Below are 19,691 nucleotides of genomic sequence, written 5' to 3'. Positions count from 1 at the left end.
AGAAGAATTAAAAAATTATTAGGACCTGAACATATCATGGCAGCAACAAAGTTGTAAGGGAGAAAAAGAGTCAAGTAATACACATGGGGATAATTCACAGATTCAAAAATACATGTGGCAGAATCAAAAATATAGTCTTACATGAGTACTTAAAGCCTTCAACCCTCCTCTAGCCTTCTAAGTAGGGATCTTGAGTCTTTGTTTTGAGAGAGAGTTTTGAGTGCGATAGCTCAGCTACTATGCTGTGAAAAGTTAATAGATTTTCGAGGAAATGGATGAGTAAAGAGGCTTTTAGACCATTTTGCTATATGTCATCCTATGTAATGGCCCTTTGGTATTTTGGGGTAGAGTACAGTAATGATTTACATTGTTTTTCAGTTGTTTTTTTTTTCTTATTGGATGCTCTACTGAGCAAAGACAGTGCTTCAGGTGGGAGCAGGTGCATCCAGGTTACATTTACACTAATAGAATCAGTAAGACTTGGTGAGCAGTCAGCTGTGGAAGGGATACAAAGGGAATCCAAGACAACTCCAACAATGATGTCAGAAGTCAGGTGAGGCTTATCGACAGACGTGACAGGTCAGGGTCAGGGAAAGGGGAGTACATTCCATTTTGATCATATGGAGTTTGAGATGCTTGAGGGCCGGTGAAGTGCAGAAGCCCAGCAGAGAAACACTCTTCTGTGACTGGAGCTCAGGAGATAGCCCTGGGCTGGACATGGAAACTTGTGATTCACTAGCATTGTTGTGGTTTTGGTGGCAACTGAATATTTATATATATGGATTTTATGGCAATTATAATATATATAATTATACATATATGAATGAAGATGTATGTGACTAAGGGAAACGAGGAGATCAAGAACAGGACTGTGGGTCACCTTCTCATATAAGGGATGGTCTGAGAAATAGGAGCTCTCAGAAGAAGCTGAGTCGGCATAGTCAGATGTGTGGAAGAAAACCCAGGAAAGCAGGGGTCACAGAGCCCACGGGAGGAAGTTCTAAGACAGAGGAAGTGGCAGTCAGTGTCAGCTGTCACAGGCAGGTAAAGAAAGTTAGGGACTAAGTCACTGGATTTAGCTACAAGGAGGTGACGGGCAACCTCAGGGAGATGCTGGAAAAAGAATCCTGACAGCAGTGGGGAGAGGAAAGAATGAATGAGGGATGGGAACAGAGCACTCTTTGAAGAGGCTGGTTGTGAAGGAGAAGAAGGATACAGAATGACATCAAAGGAGAGAAATTTGGGGAAGAGAGGGCAATTTTGGGGGGTGCTTTTGTTTGTTATTTATTTTGAAAATGGTTGAGACTAGAGTATATTTATAAACCAAGGAGTAGAAAGGCAGATAAAATTTATAGGACAGTTGGATTTTTGTAGAAGCAACGTCCCAGAGGAGGGAAGAAAAGACAGGATTTAGCACATGCCTGGAGAGTTTATACTTCAACCAGAGCCTTGAGGTGGAGGGTTACAGATGATGGAGGGTTGGGGAAAGATTTGGGATAAGCAAAGGCAGTTCATGACAGATGGCAGTAAGGAGATAACAGGAAATGATACTCTGAAGTCCATAGTCCAAGTGCATAACCAGTGTAATTTCCTTCGACAAAGTGAGGGTTTTGAACGCTCACCGTGCTCTGGGCTAGGGGCTTGCTGTCAGATGAATATGATGCCCTGAATCTCACAGTCCTCTCTGTACTCACCTCAAAAACGACTTAGTCTCTGTCTCTGCCTGTCTTTCCACTTACCCTTTCTTCCCATCCCCCCTTCCTTTTCCTTCTGTTTTATTACTCTCCTGTAGATATTTCTCCCCCTTCTCTCTCCCTTCCCCATGGGCCCTTTCCTCCCTCTTCTCCTGTCTCCCTTCCCTGCACACCCATCTCTCTTGACTCCTCTGTTCCTTTTCTCTTTCCCTCTCCCTCAAACTAGCCAAAATGAGGAAACAAAATTAGCTTTTGGGTTTTCTTATTTATTGAATAAACTTTTGTTTCCTGTGTTTAATTTTTTCAAATAAGTCAAAAATTGTGTACTTCCTTCTCTAAAACTAAAGGTGTACATGTGTCTCAATCAGATTTGTTCTGTTGCTTAATGACACCTGATAAAATAAACCTTCCTCACCTCCACTGAGGCCCATGGGGAAGGAAACAGAACCTTTCATCTGCAACAGGCACCATGTTTATTTTGTACACACTGCTGACTCCATGAGAAAGAGAAGACTTAAATGTGATAGCCTTAAAGAAAATAAAGTGTTTTCAAAGTTTGTATGTGTTGTACTAGTAAAGCAAACATAAAGAACAAGAAAAAAAAACCCCAGAAAATTCCTATCAATGTCCACACATTCAATGTTATAACTGCAATTCAAATGACAGGGGAGAATTTAAAAACAAATTGCTGGCCAAAGAAAACTGTTTGCTTCTGGAAATCTTACACTGTCTGTTGCCAGCCAAGAAAATCACTCTCCTCTTCGTTCCCCTGACCTGGCAACAAACAGAATTGAGGGCCCCCTGTTGCCCTGGTAACAGCAGATGACACTCCCCACACACTGAGAGCCACACACAGCACCGCCGGTCCAGACTCTGGCTGTGGAATCTCAGGAGCACACACACAACTGGATTTGACACTGACTTTGGCTTCTTTAGGTGACTTAAGATCACGAGTTATTAACCATATGTCAGCAGAACCAATCCTTGACTCTGATGATGATTTCTATTGAGAGTGAATATATACAAATTGTATCCATTGCTAAATTCTGAGCCTCCTCTGCTGACAGCCTGAATTGTTCGTCATTACCTTTAGAAATAGTGCTCAAATTTTATGACTTCTAAACAACACCTTCAATTATAAACTTCATGCTTAAATGTCCTGACATGCCCTTTCTAAAGGAATCTTTAACAAAAATTTTAAACTATTTAATTTTTATAAAAGGAAAATTAGGAGTGGAAGAAAGACTCCTTAGCACTGGGGGATAAAGCTGGGGAAGGACCCCAGAAGAAGTTCAGGTTCAGGTTCCCAGAAGTGCAGGTCACATTGGACAGTTGGGATCATGACATTCCCCAGACACAGGCATTGAGAGTGCAGTGGGCATGTGTGAGTGATCTTCACAACTAAAAACGAGGCAAGAACCAGAAAGAACAAAAGCCCCAAACAGCCCTTACATGACTACGAGAAGACCAAATTTCTCTTTGTTTTCCAGTCTCTTGAACTGTTCACATATGTTCCTTCCAATAGCGCTCTACGCTACAGATGTATGGTTCCCACATGCTCCTCACACTCTCCTTTCCTCAGTGCTGGATCATTTCTGTCTTTCACAGAAGAATGAAAATATCTAATAAAATATCTAATAAAATAATTCACAGCAAATTAATAATTGGAGAGAAAATAACTTCATTATATTCTTTTGGTGGTATGTGCATTTTAAGAAGGGTCTTAGAAGGCAATGCCTAACCCAAAGAGGACACAACCTTGGAGGGAAATGTAGACAACTGGGGGTGCTTTGGGGCAGGAAGAGTATGCTCCTATCCCTAGAGACCCTCCCATGGTGATTATCTATCCACCACATTTTTTAAAAAGTGATCTTTTGCCATGGACACATCAAAATTTTGAAGTGCTATCTGAATTATGCAAATGAACCTCAAACCTTCTTTTCCTCTCTCTTTCAGACCACTTCTGATACCTAAACCCTGTACTTGATTGTAAAATCTTAAGAGAATCCAAAGACAACTGTGTCTATAAAAGTCAACAAAGTACTCACTTGTATAGGTATGACTTCATGGGTTTACAAAGACATAAAATTGATCCCTTCCCCAATTTGATCATTCTTGAGAGTTGAAACCACCAAGTTCCCATGCAGCGTACTTTGTCACTTTTATGGGCCCAGAACTCCTTTCTCAAAGGGTAGGGTTTTCCTTGCATCTAGTTTAAGATTTTTTTTAATAAATAATTTTTGCTTGCTAACTTATGCTTTTCTTTCACTTTTCCCACTTCCCCCTCTCCCTCTGATATTTCTCAGGACAAACGTTGCCTTTCACTTCACTGCCAGTCCCTCTCAACCCCAGGTAAGCGAAGGGCTTTAAGGTTATCATGATTCTTCCTGTTGGTGTTACCCAAAGAAACCATGGTAACAGGTAGAGTTAGCATGTGATGTTACCCTTGATCTTTCACAACATGAGCTATATTTGTACTTTTGGAATGTTGTTCATGTAACTGGGATTTTAGACATACCTTTAACCTTATCACTTGAATTGGTGTAAAATGGGAGGCATGAAGTATTTGCAGATGTTCCTTGGCTCAACCTTCATTTATAAAATTGTGGGCCTATTATATACCAAGTACAGTGTTAGACTGTACTAGGTGTCAGGGATAGAAGGATGAAGAAGAGACAGGTGCAACTTCTGCCCTCACGGACCTTATAATCAGGATGGGGTTGGGGAGACAGAGAGTGGAAGACCACCACTAAACAGATACAAAAATAATCAATTGATCTGAAAGTACAATAAAAATGAGACAGATTTTAATTTCTACAGTGTTATGGGTAAAATTAATTAGTTTCTCCTGTCATTAAGAAAGAACAGGAATGCTGACAAAAATTATTAGAAGAATTAGATATCTGTGGTGTGCTCTCCATTAGGCCTTAATCATAAACAGACTAAATAGATGAAAACTTTGATTGACTCAGGCTGCTTTTCTGGTGACACTTCTAGCTACCTTCCTTTTTCCTTTCATAGCTTCTGAAAGAGTGAAGTTTATGCAATAGCAAGTTTAAAACAGATTTTTTTAATGTCCTGATATTTATTTTAAGTCTTCTGTAGGCTGTAATGCAACTTTGTCAAAAATGGCCTTGGATATACTGTACTAAAACTGGGATTAACATATTATATGGATAACGTTGTAAATCTGTTACAACCACTTGTGAGCTGGTGAATATTTAACAACTGGTTCTTAGAGTGAAAGCCCTGTTTTGTAGCGTTTGCCCATTTCTGCAGTGTAAATACCTCCACTCTGGTAGATTTCAAGCTGCCAGCGTGACATCATTGAACACAGAGTTTGGAATCGATGTGCACAATCAGCCTGCAAGAGCCAACTCCAGCACACCTTGAAGAGTTAAATTTCCCATCAGTGAAAGCCTCCACAGTGCATATATGCTGCCACCCACTGACAGAAGAGGACTACAGTCCCACGATCCATTGCCCTCAGAGTATTAGCCACTTAATTCATGAAATATTTGAAAGCACTAGTTGCTAGGTGCAATGGGAGATATCTGTATAGAAAGGGAGGGGAAAACTTGTACCCCAACTGCAGAAAGAGTACAGTCTAATAGTCCTGTCGAAAGCTATAATAAATATGATAGACTGAATGTCGTGATGTACTTTGTAGACTGAAAATCAGTGATTATATATTATAGCTTCTTTCTATTTTAAAAAAGTATTAAACACTAAAGCCCAAATAATTTGTATATAAATCACAAACTAGAGTAAAATATACTTAAAACAAATGCATGAAAAAAAATAGAAATTCTTTGACATCTCTGAAGGTCTTACTTTACTCGTAACTGTTCCCATTTCGGCCTATATTTTATAACCTCTTCAACTGTAGGAAAAATTTTCTGTTCCTGTAAGTCCACCCAAACTATTGCACATACTCAGACAACCTGAATCACCACTGTCTGCCTCTATTCCTGCAGATAGAAGCAGGTTACAGAAACTGGATAGATAATCAGGACACAAGATGGTGATTTTTAGCCTAAATTCTAGGCATTGCTTTGGATCCTTGTCACTTGCTTCTTTCTGGTAAAAGTAGATTATCAAGGCAAGGGGTTTATTTATTTGGGGTTTATGGTAATTTAAAGGTAAAAAACGATTAGTAATACCTTGGTATACAGATAAGGCTTCGGTAGATGCCTACAGCTTGAACAAAACCAACTCCTAGAATATACAGGCATATATGTGATGCTCATTACTGCTAATAGTAACCATAATAATGCTTTTGAGTTACAAAGTATGGTTCCCCTAAGAACCAAGAACGCCTCTTGGGAATTCCAGAGTATTCACCATTGGAAGAGCCCTGTATTATATGTATTTGAATCAAGCTCCAAAATAAAAGCACAAAAATGAAGTGGGTTCTTAAGAGTGTTGCCATCTGTTACAAGGCATGAACAGACTTCCAAAAAGTAGCGTTAATGACACTCTTTAATCTTGAGATGATTTTTTTCCCCATCAGAAGGCTTTGGATTGTTGAAAAAGTTCTATTTTTATTGCTCTGGTTCTCAGAATAAGGTTAATAAAGAGGATGTTGGAATGCAAAATGAAGTTTTAACGGGTTTTGCTTCTCCTTTAAAGTGATAGATTTACTAAAGCCCTAGGATAGGGGTTTGCTTTGTTTTCCTCAAAATTTTAATCATGTATTTCATGTCAAGCTTCTCAACCAGTTTCTATATTTATAACTACTGGGCAGAAGTCCCCTTTCTTCATTATTAGCAACATGTTTAAGGCTTAGAGTTAATAAATTTTTCCAGTGGATTAGTAGGTAAATAGTGTAACTTTTGTCTATTATAAATGTTTTCTTATTCTGATATTTGAGAAATACTTCTGCCCAAAATTGTGAACATATTTCAGGAGGCTAGATGTAGGGCTTGGTCTTTGAATCTAAATGTCATCTCACTGGATTCCAGCCAGGAAATAGATTCTTTGGCAAAAAAGTCTAAGGGAAGGGTGGGTCTAGTGCTAATTCTTGCCTATGGGAAGGTGGTTAAGATTCTTGAAGAACAGGCTTATCTGCTTTTCAAGGAGGAGCTTCATATTTCAAAATGACCGCACAGAGGCAAACCTCAAACCTCTCCCGTCACATTTCACATATCTCTAATTCAAAGGGTTGGGGGCATCTTCTTAAGTCAAAATTGGAATGAAGTGTAGCAAAGTTTAGATGAGAAGGAAAAACCATAAAAAATATGGCAATATTGTATGAAATGTCTCCTTTCTCTTGTTCACTGCTGTGTTCCTAGTGCCTGAGCCCTGCACAGAGCATTTGCTCAATATGCAAGAGATGAATGGCTGACTGAATTACTGGAGGCTTACTGAGATTTACATCTGAACTTTGTGCTTAATATTTGAGGAAACCACCTTATTCATGGGAAAATAGCTTGAGTTTTTGACCGTAAACATTTCTTAACATTAACAAATCCTGTCCTTTTTTTTTATTCTTAGTATTTTCTATACAAATTTCCTGAAGATGTGGACTCAGTTATCATTAAAGTTGTGTCTGAAATGGCTTATCCATGCTCTGTTGTCTCAGTCCAGAATATCATGGTGAGTCTTCATAACCTGTCAACCTTCCAATATGGAGTACCATATTGTCCCAGGATAAATGAGAGAAGGGTGAGCACCATGTCATCCTCGTACTACATATTCCTGACAAAACTGCTAAATAATAAAAACAGTATCTTGTGCACACAAGTGGGCAGTCTGTGTCTGTAGACATTGATCTGGGGAGACAGAGAGCAGTTGACTCCTCACCAAAATAAACAAAGGAAGGAAGGGAGGGAGGGAGGATCATGACAGAGAACAAGGAAGACCAACTTGTGGGCTGCACAAGAAAAACAGAAACCTGTTTGTTCTATTTTTTTTTTAATTTTTATTGTGTCATTAGGCCCTTTCTGTCTCATATGGTGTTAATAAAAAATGGGAAAGGTGTGATACACTTTAAGATGATCTTTTCAGTTCTCTTTGATATGAAGTGACCTTGACTTCAGAGGACAAGGCACCAAGTTTTAGGAGGACTATTTCATGACTGTTCTGGGGGAAAACTCTTCATGGTTTCTGGCTCAGTAGGGACCCCCTCCCCTGTGATCCAGGTGGCATATGTGGTATGTATACTATGACATTAGTGATGCTTTCCTTTTTTATCCCTCATGCATGTTACAGTGCCCAGTGTATGATCTCGACCACAATGTAGAATTTAATGGTGTCTATCAGTCCATGACCAAGAAAGCTGCCATCACACTACAGGTGAGACATCACTTCTGTGGTTGTTATTGTCAATGACAGTGCACAGTTTATAATCAGATTACCTACTGGACCAGTCAGGTTACCTGCTGGACTTAGACAAACCTAAGGGATTACCGCTCACTGTGTGCCTTGAATCTCTTTCCTTTCTGATTGATTTTAAAACAAAGATTGCTACACCTGAAATCAAAGCCTTGGTGATAGTAGACACTGCTACTCTGCCAGGTGCTCCGTTCCCCTTGGGGAATCTTGGGAACCTGTGATGCGGTGGGACATGTGTCTGACAGATTGCTTAGAGAAGTAAGGGCAAAAGATTCCAACCTAACCAATGGGGGATGCCGGTTTAGGGTAAAGTTTTTCTGATCCATTTAAAACAACTAAACATATTCTACTAAAACAATATTTTAAATCAACTATCCTTCGATTGAAAAAAAACATATTGTAACCAAAAAATAACTTCAATTCTGGACAGAATGGATAGGTTCAAAGGAATATGAACCACATTTGTGCAGAAGTTTGCCCTTTTGGTATTATAATTAAATTATTATTTCAATGGTAATTTTATAGCAAAAATGTACACACATCATGTCAGCATATTTTCAAAAAGATTCTGTCCCTGGCTTTAGAGTGGTACTTACTTGGGGTACCTGCAATTTGATCTGTTCTCTAGGTAAGGAGATACTGTTTATTGAATAGCAGGCCATGAATGAGGAGAGGTTAATTATAATTGAGGTATCAGACCAAAAAACTTCTATTAGTCAGGCTTTTATTTTTAATGTCTCAGATTCGATATCTCAAATATCTGCTCTTGTTTTTAGTATTTTTTTTTCCTTAGCACATCAGCATTATGTGGTCCCAAATTTAAAAAGACAGAAAAATAACCACAGTAGGAAACTCAGACTTTATATCATCTGGACACTAAATTAATGAAGTACAAATCATATCAGTACATTCCTACTTTCAATATGTTTGGCGATAAGTTATTACTTCTCTTTTGGACCCATGATTCAGTATTGGGCCATTTTCTCAGTGGGTTAAACATAATATCAGAAATTTGGGGAAAATTAAAAAATTCAGAGTTGTATAAATATACTGGACCTTAAAGATTATCTTGTCAACCATGCTTCATTCACGGATAAGAAACTGGGACACAGAGAAGCCCACTTAGAGAAAGTCAAAGCCAGGACTGTAGCTCAGGTCTCCTGACTTGAGTCTTTGCTTCCCTAACCTAAATTGTTTATTTAACTGCTGACTGTGTGACTTTTAGGAAAGTCATTTATCATTAAATTTTAAAATAATAAAAACTTAATATACTGAAGCTAAAACTGCCCTAAAAAATAAAGTTTATTAAAGAATTTAATATACAAGTATGAATTATTAAACATAGACTGTTGACATATATTTTATATGGGATCTATTACAATTCTAAGCACTCAAGTGGGCACCGGACAGATTGAAATCAAAACAGTCTATTTACATAATTTCTTGGATATAACAATTATTTTATTATGGATAACCTGGAGTAGATCATGGGAATGTGAGAGTCCTTTCTAAGGAGTTAGGGAGCAGAGGTGAACTTTACTTTTCTTCTCTTTCCTCTTTCTTTTTGCCCCCACTATTATGGACTTTCTCCCTTCTTCTCACTATCTTTATGTCTTGTGCAGAAGAAGGATTTTCCAGGTGAGCAGTTCTATGTGGTGTTTGTGATAAAGCCTGAAGATTATGCCTGTGGAGGATCTTTCTTCATCCAGGGTAAGCAACAGTGAGGAGTGTTTGTCTACTTAGAAAAACCTAACAGAATGGAATGGAAAGGAAGCCAAAAGCTCATTTTGGCCCCTTCTGGCCCCTTCCACCCATCTCTAGTTCCCACTAAGTGAGGGTCATCAGCAGTGGCTTGGCAAGGCAGTCTGAGACATACGTGAGAAAAAAATAAAGGGAAGAAAATAATAAATCTCAAGATATTATTGTTACTACAAAATGCCATTTAGTGCCTGAATCTTTTCAAAGTCTTGTACTCCCTCAGTTGGCCCAGTTGGCCCAGTTGACTCAGTTGGCCCTTTACTCAACAAATATTTACTACTGTGAAGTAATGATCTTATACAGTAGATCGAGGTCCATTTTCAAAGATCATTTTGGTAGCGAGCAGTAATGGAGCCACTTATATTTATCAGTAGTCATCATTTCCCCAAGGAAAATTCAGAGTTCTCAATTCCCATTGCCAAAATTGTACCTTTCAAGACAGTAAGTAAGCAAAGTAGGGCAACTTATCCCAATGGCAGGGGTTATGTCAGATCTTAGGCATAGTACAAGTGGTTATGGGCAACTACCCACTAACTACCACGGGAATGGAATAGGCTGTTGATTGAAAACACAGACCCCCCAGCAGCTGATAGGCCATATGTGATCAACACGAAAAGTGTTTACTGTTGAGTGTAACATCGTTCCCTCAGTATTTAGGTGAATTTTCTTCTAATATATTCTTTAATCTCTTAATTACATAGCTCTAGAGTTTTGCCAATGTCCAATGTTCTTGGTAAACTGTAAGTCCTTTGATGGCCATATAAGATAAAAACAAATTCTCACTGCCTAGAAAAATGCAAACCAACAGTGCAAGAGGGTTCCCTTTTCTCCATACCCTCTCCAGCATTTATTGTTTGTAGATTTTTTGATGATGGTCATTCTGACCAATGTGAGGTGATAGCTCATTGTAGTTTGATTTGCATTTCTCTAATGATTAGTGATGTTGAGCATCCTTTCACATGTTTGTTGGCAATCTGTATATCTTCTTTGGAGAAATGTCTTTTTAGGTCTTCTGCCCATTTTTGGATTGGGTTGTTTGTTTTTTTGATATTGAGCTGCATGAGCTGCTTGTATATTTTGGAGATTAATTCTTTGTCAGTTGCTTCGTTTGCAAATATTTTCTCCCATTCTGAGTGTTGTCTTTTTGTCTTGTTTATGGTTTCCTTTGCTGTGCAAAAACTTTTAAGTTTCATTAGGTGGGAATGTAAAGTGATACAGCCACTATGGAGAACAGTATGGAGGTTCCTTAAAAAACTAAAAATAGAACTACCATATGACCCAGCAATCCCACTACTGGGCATATACCCTGAGAAAACCATAATTCAAAAAGAGACATGTACCACAATGTTCATTGCAGCACTATTTACAATAGCCAGGACATGGAAGCAACCTAAGTGTCCATCAACAGATGAATGGATAAAGAAGATGCAGCACACATATACAGTGGAATATTACTCAGCCATAAAAAGGAACGAAACTGAGCTATTTGTAATGAGGTGGATGGACCTAGAGTCTGTCATACAGAGTGAAGTAAGTCAGAAAGAGAAAAACAAATACTGTATGCTAACATATATATGTGGACTATAAAAAAAACCAAAACAATGGTTCTGATGAACCTAGGGGCAGGACAGGAATAAAGACACAGACATAGAGAATGGACTTGAGGACACGGGGAGGGGGAAGGGTAAGCTGGGATGAAGTGAGAGAGTAGCATTGACATATATATACTACCAAATGTAAAATAGATAGCTAGTCGGAAGCAGCTCCATAGCACAGGGAGATCAGCTCCACAGCACAGGGAGATCAGCTCCACAGCACAGGGAGATCAGCTCCACAGTACAGGGAGATCAGCTCGGTGCTTTGTGACCACCTAGAGGGGTGGGATAGGGAGGGTGGAAGGGAGGCACAAGAGGGAGGGGATATGGGGATATATGTATACGTATAGCTGATTCACTTCGTTATACAGCAGAAACTAACACAACATTGTAAAGCAATTATACTCCAATAAAGATGTTTAAAACAAAAAAGAAAAAGAAAAATGCAGACCAAAAAATGTAGTAGCTCTCTATTTTTGCAGCTGTTTTCTTCAGATGTCTGTGGCATATTGAGCCATATGATATCAGGAGAAGGGTCAAGCCTTCTTCATTCAAGAAAGGAGGCTGCATTCTCATTTGAGTCACTTAGTGCTACCAAAATGCACCCAAACAAAGGCCAAGTTGAAAGTTTTAACCAAAAAGGGTATTAGACAGTTTGAAGGTTTTCACGTAGTTCTTGCTAAAAGAAAATTCAGCAACCAGAGTTAATTCTGGACAGTTTTTAAACAACTGTTCAGATCAGAGGCCAGGAACCTAGTATCTGATCCATTGTGCTTTGTTCTTTTTTACCAGAAAAGGAGAACCAGACCTGGAATCTACAACGTGCAAAGAACCTTAAAGTGACCATTGTTCCTTCCATTAAAGGTCAGTCTTGTTACTAAGATTCAGTGGAGAGATTCCTATGTCAGGAAGGCAGTCATGTCATTCAACGGTAATGTCATCCTTCCAGAGAAACATCATAAGAAAACTAATGTTTACCTTAGAGATAGAAGAGAGAATCAAAGCATTTTGTTAACCCCTTTGCAGAAAGAAAGGGAAGTCAATTATGAAGTTGTATACAGGATGTCCCTTCCCAGCTTCCCTGAGGAAGTCATCACTGTGAAAGGCAGCCATTTATGGACGATGTCTGGGTGACCTCCAATAGCTTTGCTGCTTTGCGTGGAATTATCTTAGGATTTAAGAACGAGTGTGATGCAGATGGGCCCATGAAGCTGTCCTGTCCCAAATATGGTCCTCTCTTCTCTTGAGGACATCCTGACCAAAGCTGTTTCTCTTCCCTCAGGATCTGTTTATGTGAAATCCATTCTTCTCAGTTTCCTCATCTTCTTCTCCTTCTACTTGGGATGCCTGCTTGTTGCATTTGTTCATTATATCAGGTATGTCAAGAGTTTCAAGAAATGTCAACCCCCTTCACCTGTCTCTGCTTAGTGATTAGCACATTAGATTTTAGAGCCATATTAACTGGATTCGAATCTACCTTAGCCACTAACTGTGTGATCTTGGGCAAGTTACTTAAACTTTCTGTGCTTAAGTTTCTTCATCTGTAAAATGAGACAATAATTTACCTCATAGACCAGTATAACTGCAGTGTTTACATCAATGTCCTGCACAGAGTAAGTGCTGATAGTGTTAGCTATTTTCATAGTTAATGAAACTTCAACAGAAAGATAGCTTGGGTAATTTTTAGACCAGAAAATACTCAATGTATATCTTATGGAATGTAGGAAATGAGTTCTACCTAACATGGAGATTTAGAAACAGCTTTAAACATTCCATCAAAAAGTACAATTAATGCCTAAAATAAATATTGAGGTCTAATAAGTAGCAGGAGTAATAAATATGCTTTGACACTACATTACCAGGTGCTTTCTTACTGTTGTAGCATCAATTTTACAGTAAAATGTTCCTTGAGAGAAAAAAAGGAGATAATCATACTGTAATTTGGAAATTTCCCTTCCCAAGAGTTTTGAGCCCCCAATGAAAAGAGCACCAGTCTTTCCTTGTATCTCAGAGCAGGCCTGAACCTTGAGAATTCCATAGCTTGTCGTGGTCTCTGTAAAACAACTACAAAGGAATGGCAGGAGGTACAATAAACAAATGTTCTCTCTGCTCTTGAGCATGTAAAGAAAACAAAGCCAGTATAGAGTTTTCAGATTATTGGGCAAGATTAGCCTCATCTGTAGAAAAACCTCATGGCTACCACAGTGATACAACTAGCTCAGTGATACAGGCCTACCTCTAACTCAAAAAATAACTCTGTGACTTTTATGAAGCTTTGCAATTGAGAGACTGACTTCAAAAACCCACTGACCATACCTGGGACAATTTGAGCACCAAAACAATTAAGGAGAATAGTGAATTATAAACCATTGAGAAAAATAGAAATTCATGAATCCATATCAGTAAGGGAAGAAAGGAAGGGAGAAAAGGAGGGAGGAAGGAAGGAGGGAAAGAAAGACCAAAATACTTACAGATATACATTTAATAAACTCAACAAAATTACTAAAATAGATACACATTAGGGACAGGACCCATTAGCAAATACTGACCTAGGAGGGAGGACTCTTGCCTACAGCAGAACACCAAACACTGACTGGTAAATAAGGAGAGAGTGCTGGAATTGGAAAATCATCATTTTGCATAGATCAGGTTAAGAATCATCAATGAATGCTAAAACTAGCAGGAAAATCTGATGAGGATCAACATATTTGCATGACCTTAAGTGCATCCCCACAAATCGCTTAGTAGTTGTAATGGAAAAAGCAGTAACTATACAGCGGAGAAATTAGACTATTGACAGGGTGATAAAAATTATTATGACCAAGGGAAAGATGGACACTGTGTGCCTCCAGATGTGACACCCTGAGAAGGAAATAGCATCACTTATGCAGTATTCCAGCCAGAAATGCACATTTTTAATATAATCCTGAGGAAAAAATTAGACAAACTCAAAATGATGAACATTCTATTAAAATGTATCACAAAAGACAAAAAATAGCTATGGAAATGTTCCAGATTGAGGGAGACTAAAGATATGTGACCACTAAAGACAATATTTGATCTCAGACTGGTTCTTTTACTAGAAGAAAAATATGCTATAAAGGACATTATTGGGTCAATTGACAAAACTGTAAAACAGATAGCAGATTAGGTAAGATTATCATATCAATGTTAAATGTGCTGAAGTTGACAACTACACTGTGGTTATGGAAGAGAGTATCTTTATTCTTTGGAAATATTTAGGCATAAAAGTTCATGACATATGCAACTTACTTTCAAATGGTTGAGAAAAAAATTTTTTATATACACATGTATATGAAAACACACATATGCACCCAGAGACAGAATGAGAAAGCAAAGGGGGTAATATGCTAACAATAAGTGAATCTAGGTAACGATACATGGGTATTCTATATTCTATTCTTATTCTTACAGCTTCTCTATAAATGTGAAATTATTTTCAAATAAAAAATTAAAAACAAAAACTCCAGTCTACAGGCAAATATTATACCTGGAAAGTATAAATACATTAACTGGTTATCAGCTCATTAATTTATCAGATCATAATCACTAACACTGAACAAGTACTTACTCTTTGCCAGGCACTCTGAGTAGACTAGCTCATCTAAAGCCCCACAACAAGTAGTAGTATTATCATTATTTGACAGTTCAGGAAACTGAGGCATTCAGAGGTTAAGCAGTTTGACCAAGAATTCACTGCCTGGGCTTGAACCCAGGCAGCCTGGTTCCAGAGCCTTAGCTTAAGCAGCCCAGACAAGATGGGTCTGGAGTGGTCAGGGCATGTGAAGGAGGGCAGTCCTAATCAAGGAAACCAGGTCAAAAGCCTGGAACCCCAGCATGAATTTGATTGAAAAGGGGTCCGAAAAGCTGCCAATTTTGACTCAGGTGAGTTACAGCATCATGGGAAAAGAAGTTCATCTTTTCTGCCTCTCTTAGGAAGGCTGTCTCTACCGCTGATGTTTTAGATTTTAGAAAATAGGTTTCACCTCTTTAGTTACCTAGCAGACATAACCAGTGTACAAACAGACAAAAATTAAGAGCTAGATGTCAATCTCTCTAAAGTTGTTATTCAGCCTGCTGAAGCGAGCACAGTTTTTGAAAGTTGTGGCCCAAGGCTCTGTTGAAACCTCTGGCTGCCAGATTACTTTGCTACTGCCAACTGCACAAGCATAGATTCTTTCCAAATATAGGGAAACTGAAAATAGAAATCTGGAGACATAAGAACTACTTGGCATCTAAATAGGGGAATAAACTGAGAGAAAATGCTAATAGAACTCTTCCTTCATTGAACTAAGCAGAAATAACAAAGTTTTCTACAAAACCACGTGAAGCCAGCCAGTCCTGGAGCAGAATGCCAATTGCTTGTTGAGCCCCTGTTCTTTATTACTAATACATGTGGGGTTCGCAGTACATGCTATGAGATCTGGATGAAGACAATGATTAGAGACATGGCTCCTGTCCTCAGGGAGCTAAGAATTCAAAGTGGTTTTATGCTATTTTTTGTTTTTTATGTTTTTTTGTTTTTATGTTTTTTGGCTCAACCCTAAACTCCATTCCCCTCCCACCTCCCAGCTCCAATTCATTTAGCAAGTATTTATGGAGCCCCTGCAATGACCCCCTGGGTCAAGCACTGCATACATGTCTCTTTTTTTTCTTTAATTATATTAGATCTATATCACTTTATTTTATTTATTTTATTAATTTATTTTTGGCTGTGTTGGGTCTTTGTTGCTGCGCAGGGGCTTTCTCTAGCTGCGGCAGGCAGGGGCTACTCTGTTGCGGTGCGCGTGCTTCTCATTGCGGTGGCTTCTCTTGTTGTGGAGCACAGGCTCTAGGCGCGCGGGCTTCAGTAGTTGTGGCTCACGGGCTCTAGAGCGCAGGCTCAGTAGTTGTGGCGCACGGGCTTACTTGCTCCACAGCACGTGGGATCTTCCCGGACCAGGGCTCAAACCCGTGTCCCCTGCATTGGCAGGCAGATACTTAACCACTGTGCCACCAGGGAAGCCCTGCATACATGTCTCTTATTCCTTACTCTCAGTCACCCTGCCAGATGTTGAGTTCAAACTACATGATCCTGATTACCCGTTCTTCCCTTGATTCCCGTATTAGTTATCTATTGCTGCATAAAAGTCAACCATAAAAACTCCAATGGCATACAGCAATACATATTTACATTTGCTCACAAATCTATGGGTCAGCTGGATGAGTCTGCTAATCTGGACTAGGCTCAGAGATCTCAGCTGGGTGTGGTCATAGAGTGAAATCAACTGGCAGGTCAGAGAAGAGCTGGCTTTTCTAGACTGGCCTCAGCTGTACTTTGCCTCTCATCCTCCAGCAGCCTAGCCCTCGTTATTGTATCTCTAAGAGAGATAGCAGAAGAATGCAAGGCTTCCTTAAGATGTAGGTTCAAAAGTGGCATGATATCACTTCCCCCTCTTTCTCTTGGCCAAAACAAGTGATAAGGCCAGTCCAGCTGCAAGAGGTAAAGATACAGACTCCACTTTTGATTGAAGGAGCTAGATACAAGATGAGGTATAGCCATTTTTCAATCAATCTAGCATAGGTCTCATTTACTCTTTTTTGTTTGTTCACTGGATACTGCCTGCCTCACCCTAGCTTTGTAAATCATTTAACTCCTCTAATTAAGAACTTTATCAGCTCCAAAACCTAGGGCAAATGTGGTTAAAGCCTGTTAATACAAACACAGTCCAAACACATCATCTTTTATGAGTTCATATAATTGCTTGCTAGTTAATATCACGAAAATTGTTTTTTTAAAGGGACTTCCCTAGAGCCTCATTTGCCAGCTAGAACAGTCAGACCCAATTGTAACTACTCTCCTTAATGATATGCCTTGTTCACTCAACAAATATTTAGTTATCATTTCCTGGGTGCCAGGCCCTGTCCCAAAGATTAGGGATACAGTGGTGAACAAGACAGTCTAGGTCCCTGCTCTAATAGGTCTTACATTGTACAAAGGAAAAACATATAAGCAAGCAAGCAAGCAATTAATAAAGAAAATAATTTCAGCTAGTGACAGGAGGAGAACAAACACAGTGGTGGGACAGAGAATGATTGGACTGGGGAAGCTACTTTAGATTTGATTTGTTCAGCAGGGAAGACCTCTCAGGACCAAGACCTGAATGGCAAGTAGGAGCCAGCCATGTGAGGATTTGGGGAGAGAGTGGCCCAGGCAGAGAACAAGAGCAAAGGCCCTGAGGCAGGGATGGGTTTGCTGTGCCTAGCAATGAAAGAGGTATGAAGAGAAGTCCTTCCACCAAACATACCAGGATCAGGGGTGTGATCTAGAGCCCCCATTTGGAAGTAAACAAGAACATGTACCAAAGCACAGGCACATATAGTCCCCAACTTTTCTCCCTTCTCCCCCCACTCCAACCTCATATCCAAAAGGGAGGCTCATTTGGGGGGAAGAGAGCAATTCACATTTTAATTTTTGATAGACATTTACATTTGATACACACAGTTTTTAAAATAACGACTTTATTAAGACATAACTCATAGACCATAAAATTCACCCCCCTTTAAAAATTCAGTGGTTTTAGTATATTCACAGCTGCACAACCATCACCACTATCTAATTTTCATCACCTCCAAAAAGAAACCCTGAGTTTATCAAGATTATAGGATACAAGATCAATATACAGAAATCAATTGTATTTCTATACACTGGCAGTGCACAATTCAGCATGAGATTAAGAAAATAATTCTATTTACAACAGCACCAAAAATAATAAAGTACTTAAGAAAAAATTTAAGAAATTAAATATAAGACTTGTACATTGAAAACTACAAAACATCCTTGAAAGAACTTAAAGAGAACCTAAATATATGAAAAGATATCCTGTGTTCATAGATTGAAAGACTTAATATTATTAAGATGGTATAGTAGACAGAATAATGGCCCCCCAAAAATGCTCATGTTCTAATATTCAGAACCTGTGAATATGTTACTTTACATGGCTAAAGAGATTTTGCAGATGTGATAAAATTAAGGCGATTATCCTCGATTATCTGTGTGGGTATAATGTAATCACAAGGGTCCTTATAAGAGGGAGGCAAGAGAGTCAAAGACAGGAGGAGGTGTGATGAGGGAAGCAGAGGTTGGAGTAATACATTTGAAGATGGGGGAAGGGGCCATGACTTAAGGAATGCAGGCCACGTCTAGAAGTTGGAAAAGGCAAAGAAATGGATCCTCCCCTGGATTCTCCAGAAGGAATACAGCCCTGCTGATATCTTAATTTTAGCCACATAAGACTCATTTTAGAATTGACATCCAGAACTGAAGATAATATATTTGTATTGTTCTAAACCACTAAGATTGTGATAATTTGTTACAGCAGCAATATAAACTAAAAGACGTGGTACTACTCCCCTAACTGATTTATAGATTCAACACAATCCCTACGAAAGTCCCAGCTGACTTTCTTCTAAAAATTGATAAACTGATCCTAAAATTCATATGGAAATGCAAGGGACCCAGAATAGGAAAAAAAATCATGAAACAAAAAAGAACAAAGCTGGAGGTCTTACACTTTCTGATGTCAAAACTAACTACAAAGCGACAATATTCAAAACTCTGGCACTGACATAAGGAAAGACATACAGATCAATGGAACAGAACTGAGAGTTCAGAAATAAACACTTACATTTATGGTCAACTGATTTTTGACAAGGGTACCAAGACAATTCAATGGAACAAGGATATTCTTTTCAACAAATGGTGCTGGGACACTTGGGTATCCACATGAAAAAGAATGAAGTTGTACCCCTACCTCACAACATATAAAAAAAATTAACTCTAAATAGAACAAAGGTCTAAATAAAAGAGCCAAATCCATAAAACTCTTAGAAGAAAACATAGGTGTAAATCTTTGTGACCTTAGATTAGGTAATAGTTTCTTAGATATGATAGCAAAAGCACAAGTAAAAAAAGAAAAAAATAGGTAAATTGGACTTCATCAAAATTAAAACTTTTGTGTTTTTAAAGGACATTATCAAGGAAGTGAAAATACAATACACAAAACTGGAGAAAATGTTTGTAAATCATATATCCAGTAAGAGTCTAGTATCCAAACTATGTAAAGAATTCTTACAACCCAAAGATAAAAAGAAAAATATCCCCATTTAAAAATAGGCATTTTTTAAATTGAATAGATGTTTCTCCAAAGAAATATGCAAATGGCCAATAAGCATGTGAAAAGATGTTCAACAACATTAGCCATCAGGGAAATGCAAATCAAAACTACAATGAGATATCACTTCATAT

At 38.6% G+C, this 19,691-nt stretch overlaps 2 protein-coding genes across 7 annotated transcripts in view; one reads left to right on the top strand and one right to left on the bottom strand.

The window, feature by feature from the left end:
* SPICE1 (spindle and centriole associated protein 1) overlaps positions 1 to 19,691 on the bottom strand; it is a 204,793-nt gene that overhangs the window by 122,261 nt on the left and 62,841 nt on the right. The gene's annotated exons all lie outside the window — the stretch shown is intronic.
* SIDT1 (SID1 transmembrane family member 1) overlaps positions 1 to 19,691 on the top strand; it is an 84,708-nt gene that overhangs the window by 31,743 nt on the left and 33,274 nt on the right. For 3 of the 5 annotated variants that reach the window (XM_059921126.1, XM_059921128.1, XM_059921127.1), the window contains exons 4-9: positions 4,001 to 4,046; positions 7,191 to 7,292; positions 7,908 to 7,991; positions 9,653 to 9,740; positions 12,176 to 12,247; positions 12,666 to 12,759. In XM_059921126.1, coding sequence (XP_059777109.1) covers positions 4,001 to 4,046; positions 7,191 to 7,292; positions 7,908 to 7,991; positions 9,653 to 9,740; positions 12,176 to 12,247; positions 12,666 to 12,759 — 486 coding nt within the window. The remainder of the gene's footprint in view (positions 1 to 4,000; positions 4,047 to 7,190; positions 7,293 to 7,907; positions 7,992 to 9,652; positions 9,741 to 12,175; positions 12,248 to 12,665; positions 12,760 to 19,691) is intronic. The other 2 variants (XM_059921129.1, XM_059921130.1) reach the window with 2 other exon arrangements.

This window comes from Balaenoptera ricei, chromosome 4 (genome assembly GCF_028023285.1).
Source record: "Balaenoptera ricei isolate mBalRic1 chromosome 4, mBalRic1.hap2, whole genome shotgun sequence".
NCBI classification, from domain to species: domain Eukaryota; kingdom Metazoa; phylum Chordata; class Mammalia; order Artiodactyla; family Balaenopteridae; genus Balaenoptera; species Balaenoptera ricei.
The sequence above is the reverse complement of the archived record's forward strand: the minus strand, read 5'-3'. Positions and strand labels throughout refer to the sequence as shown.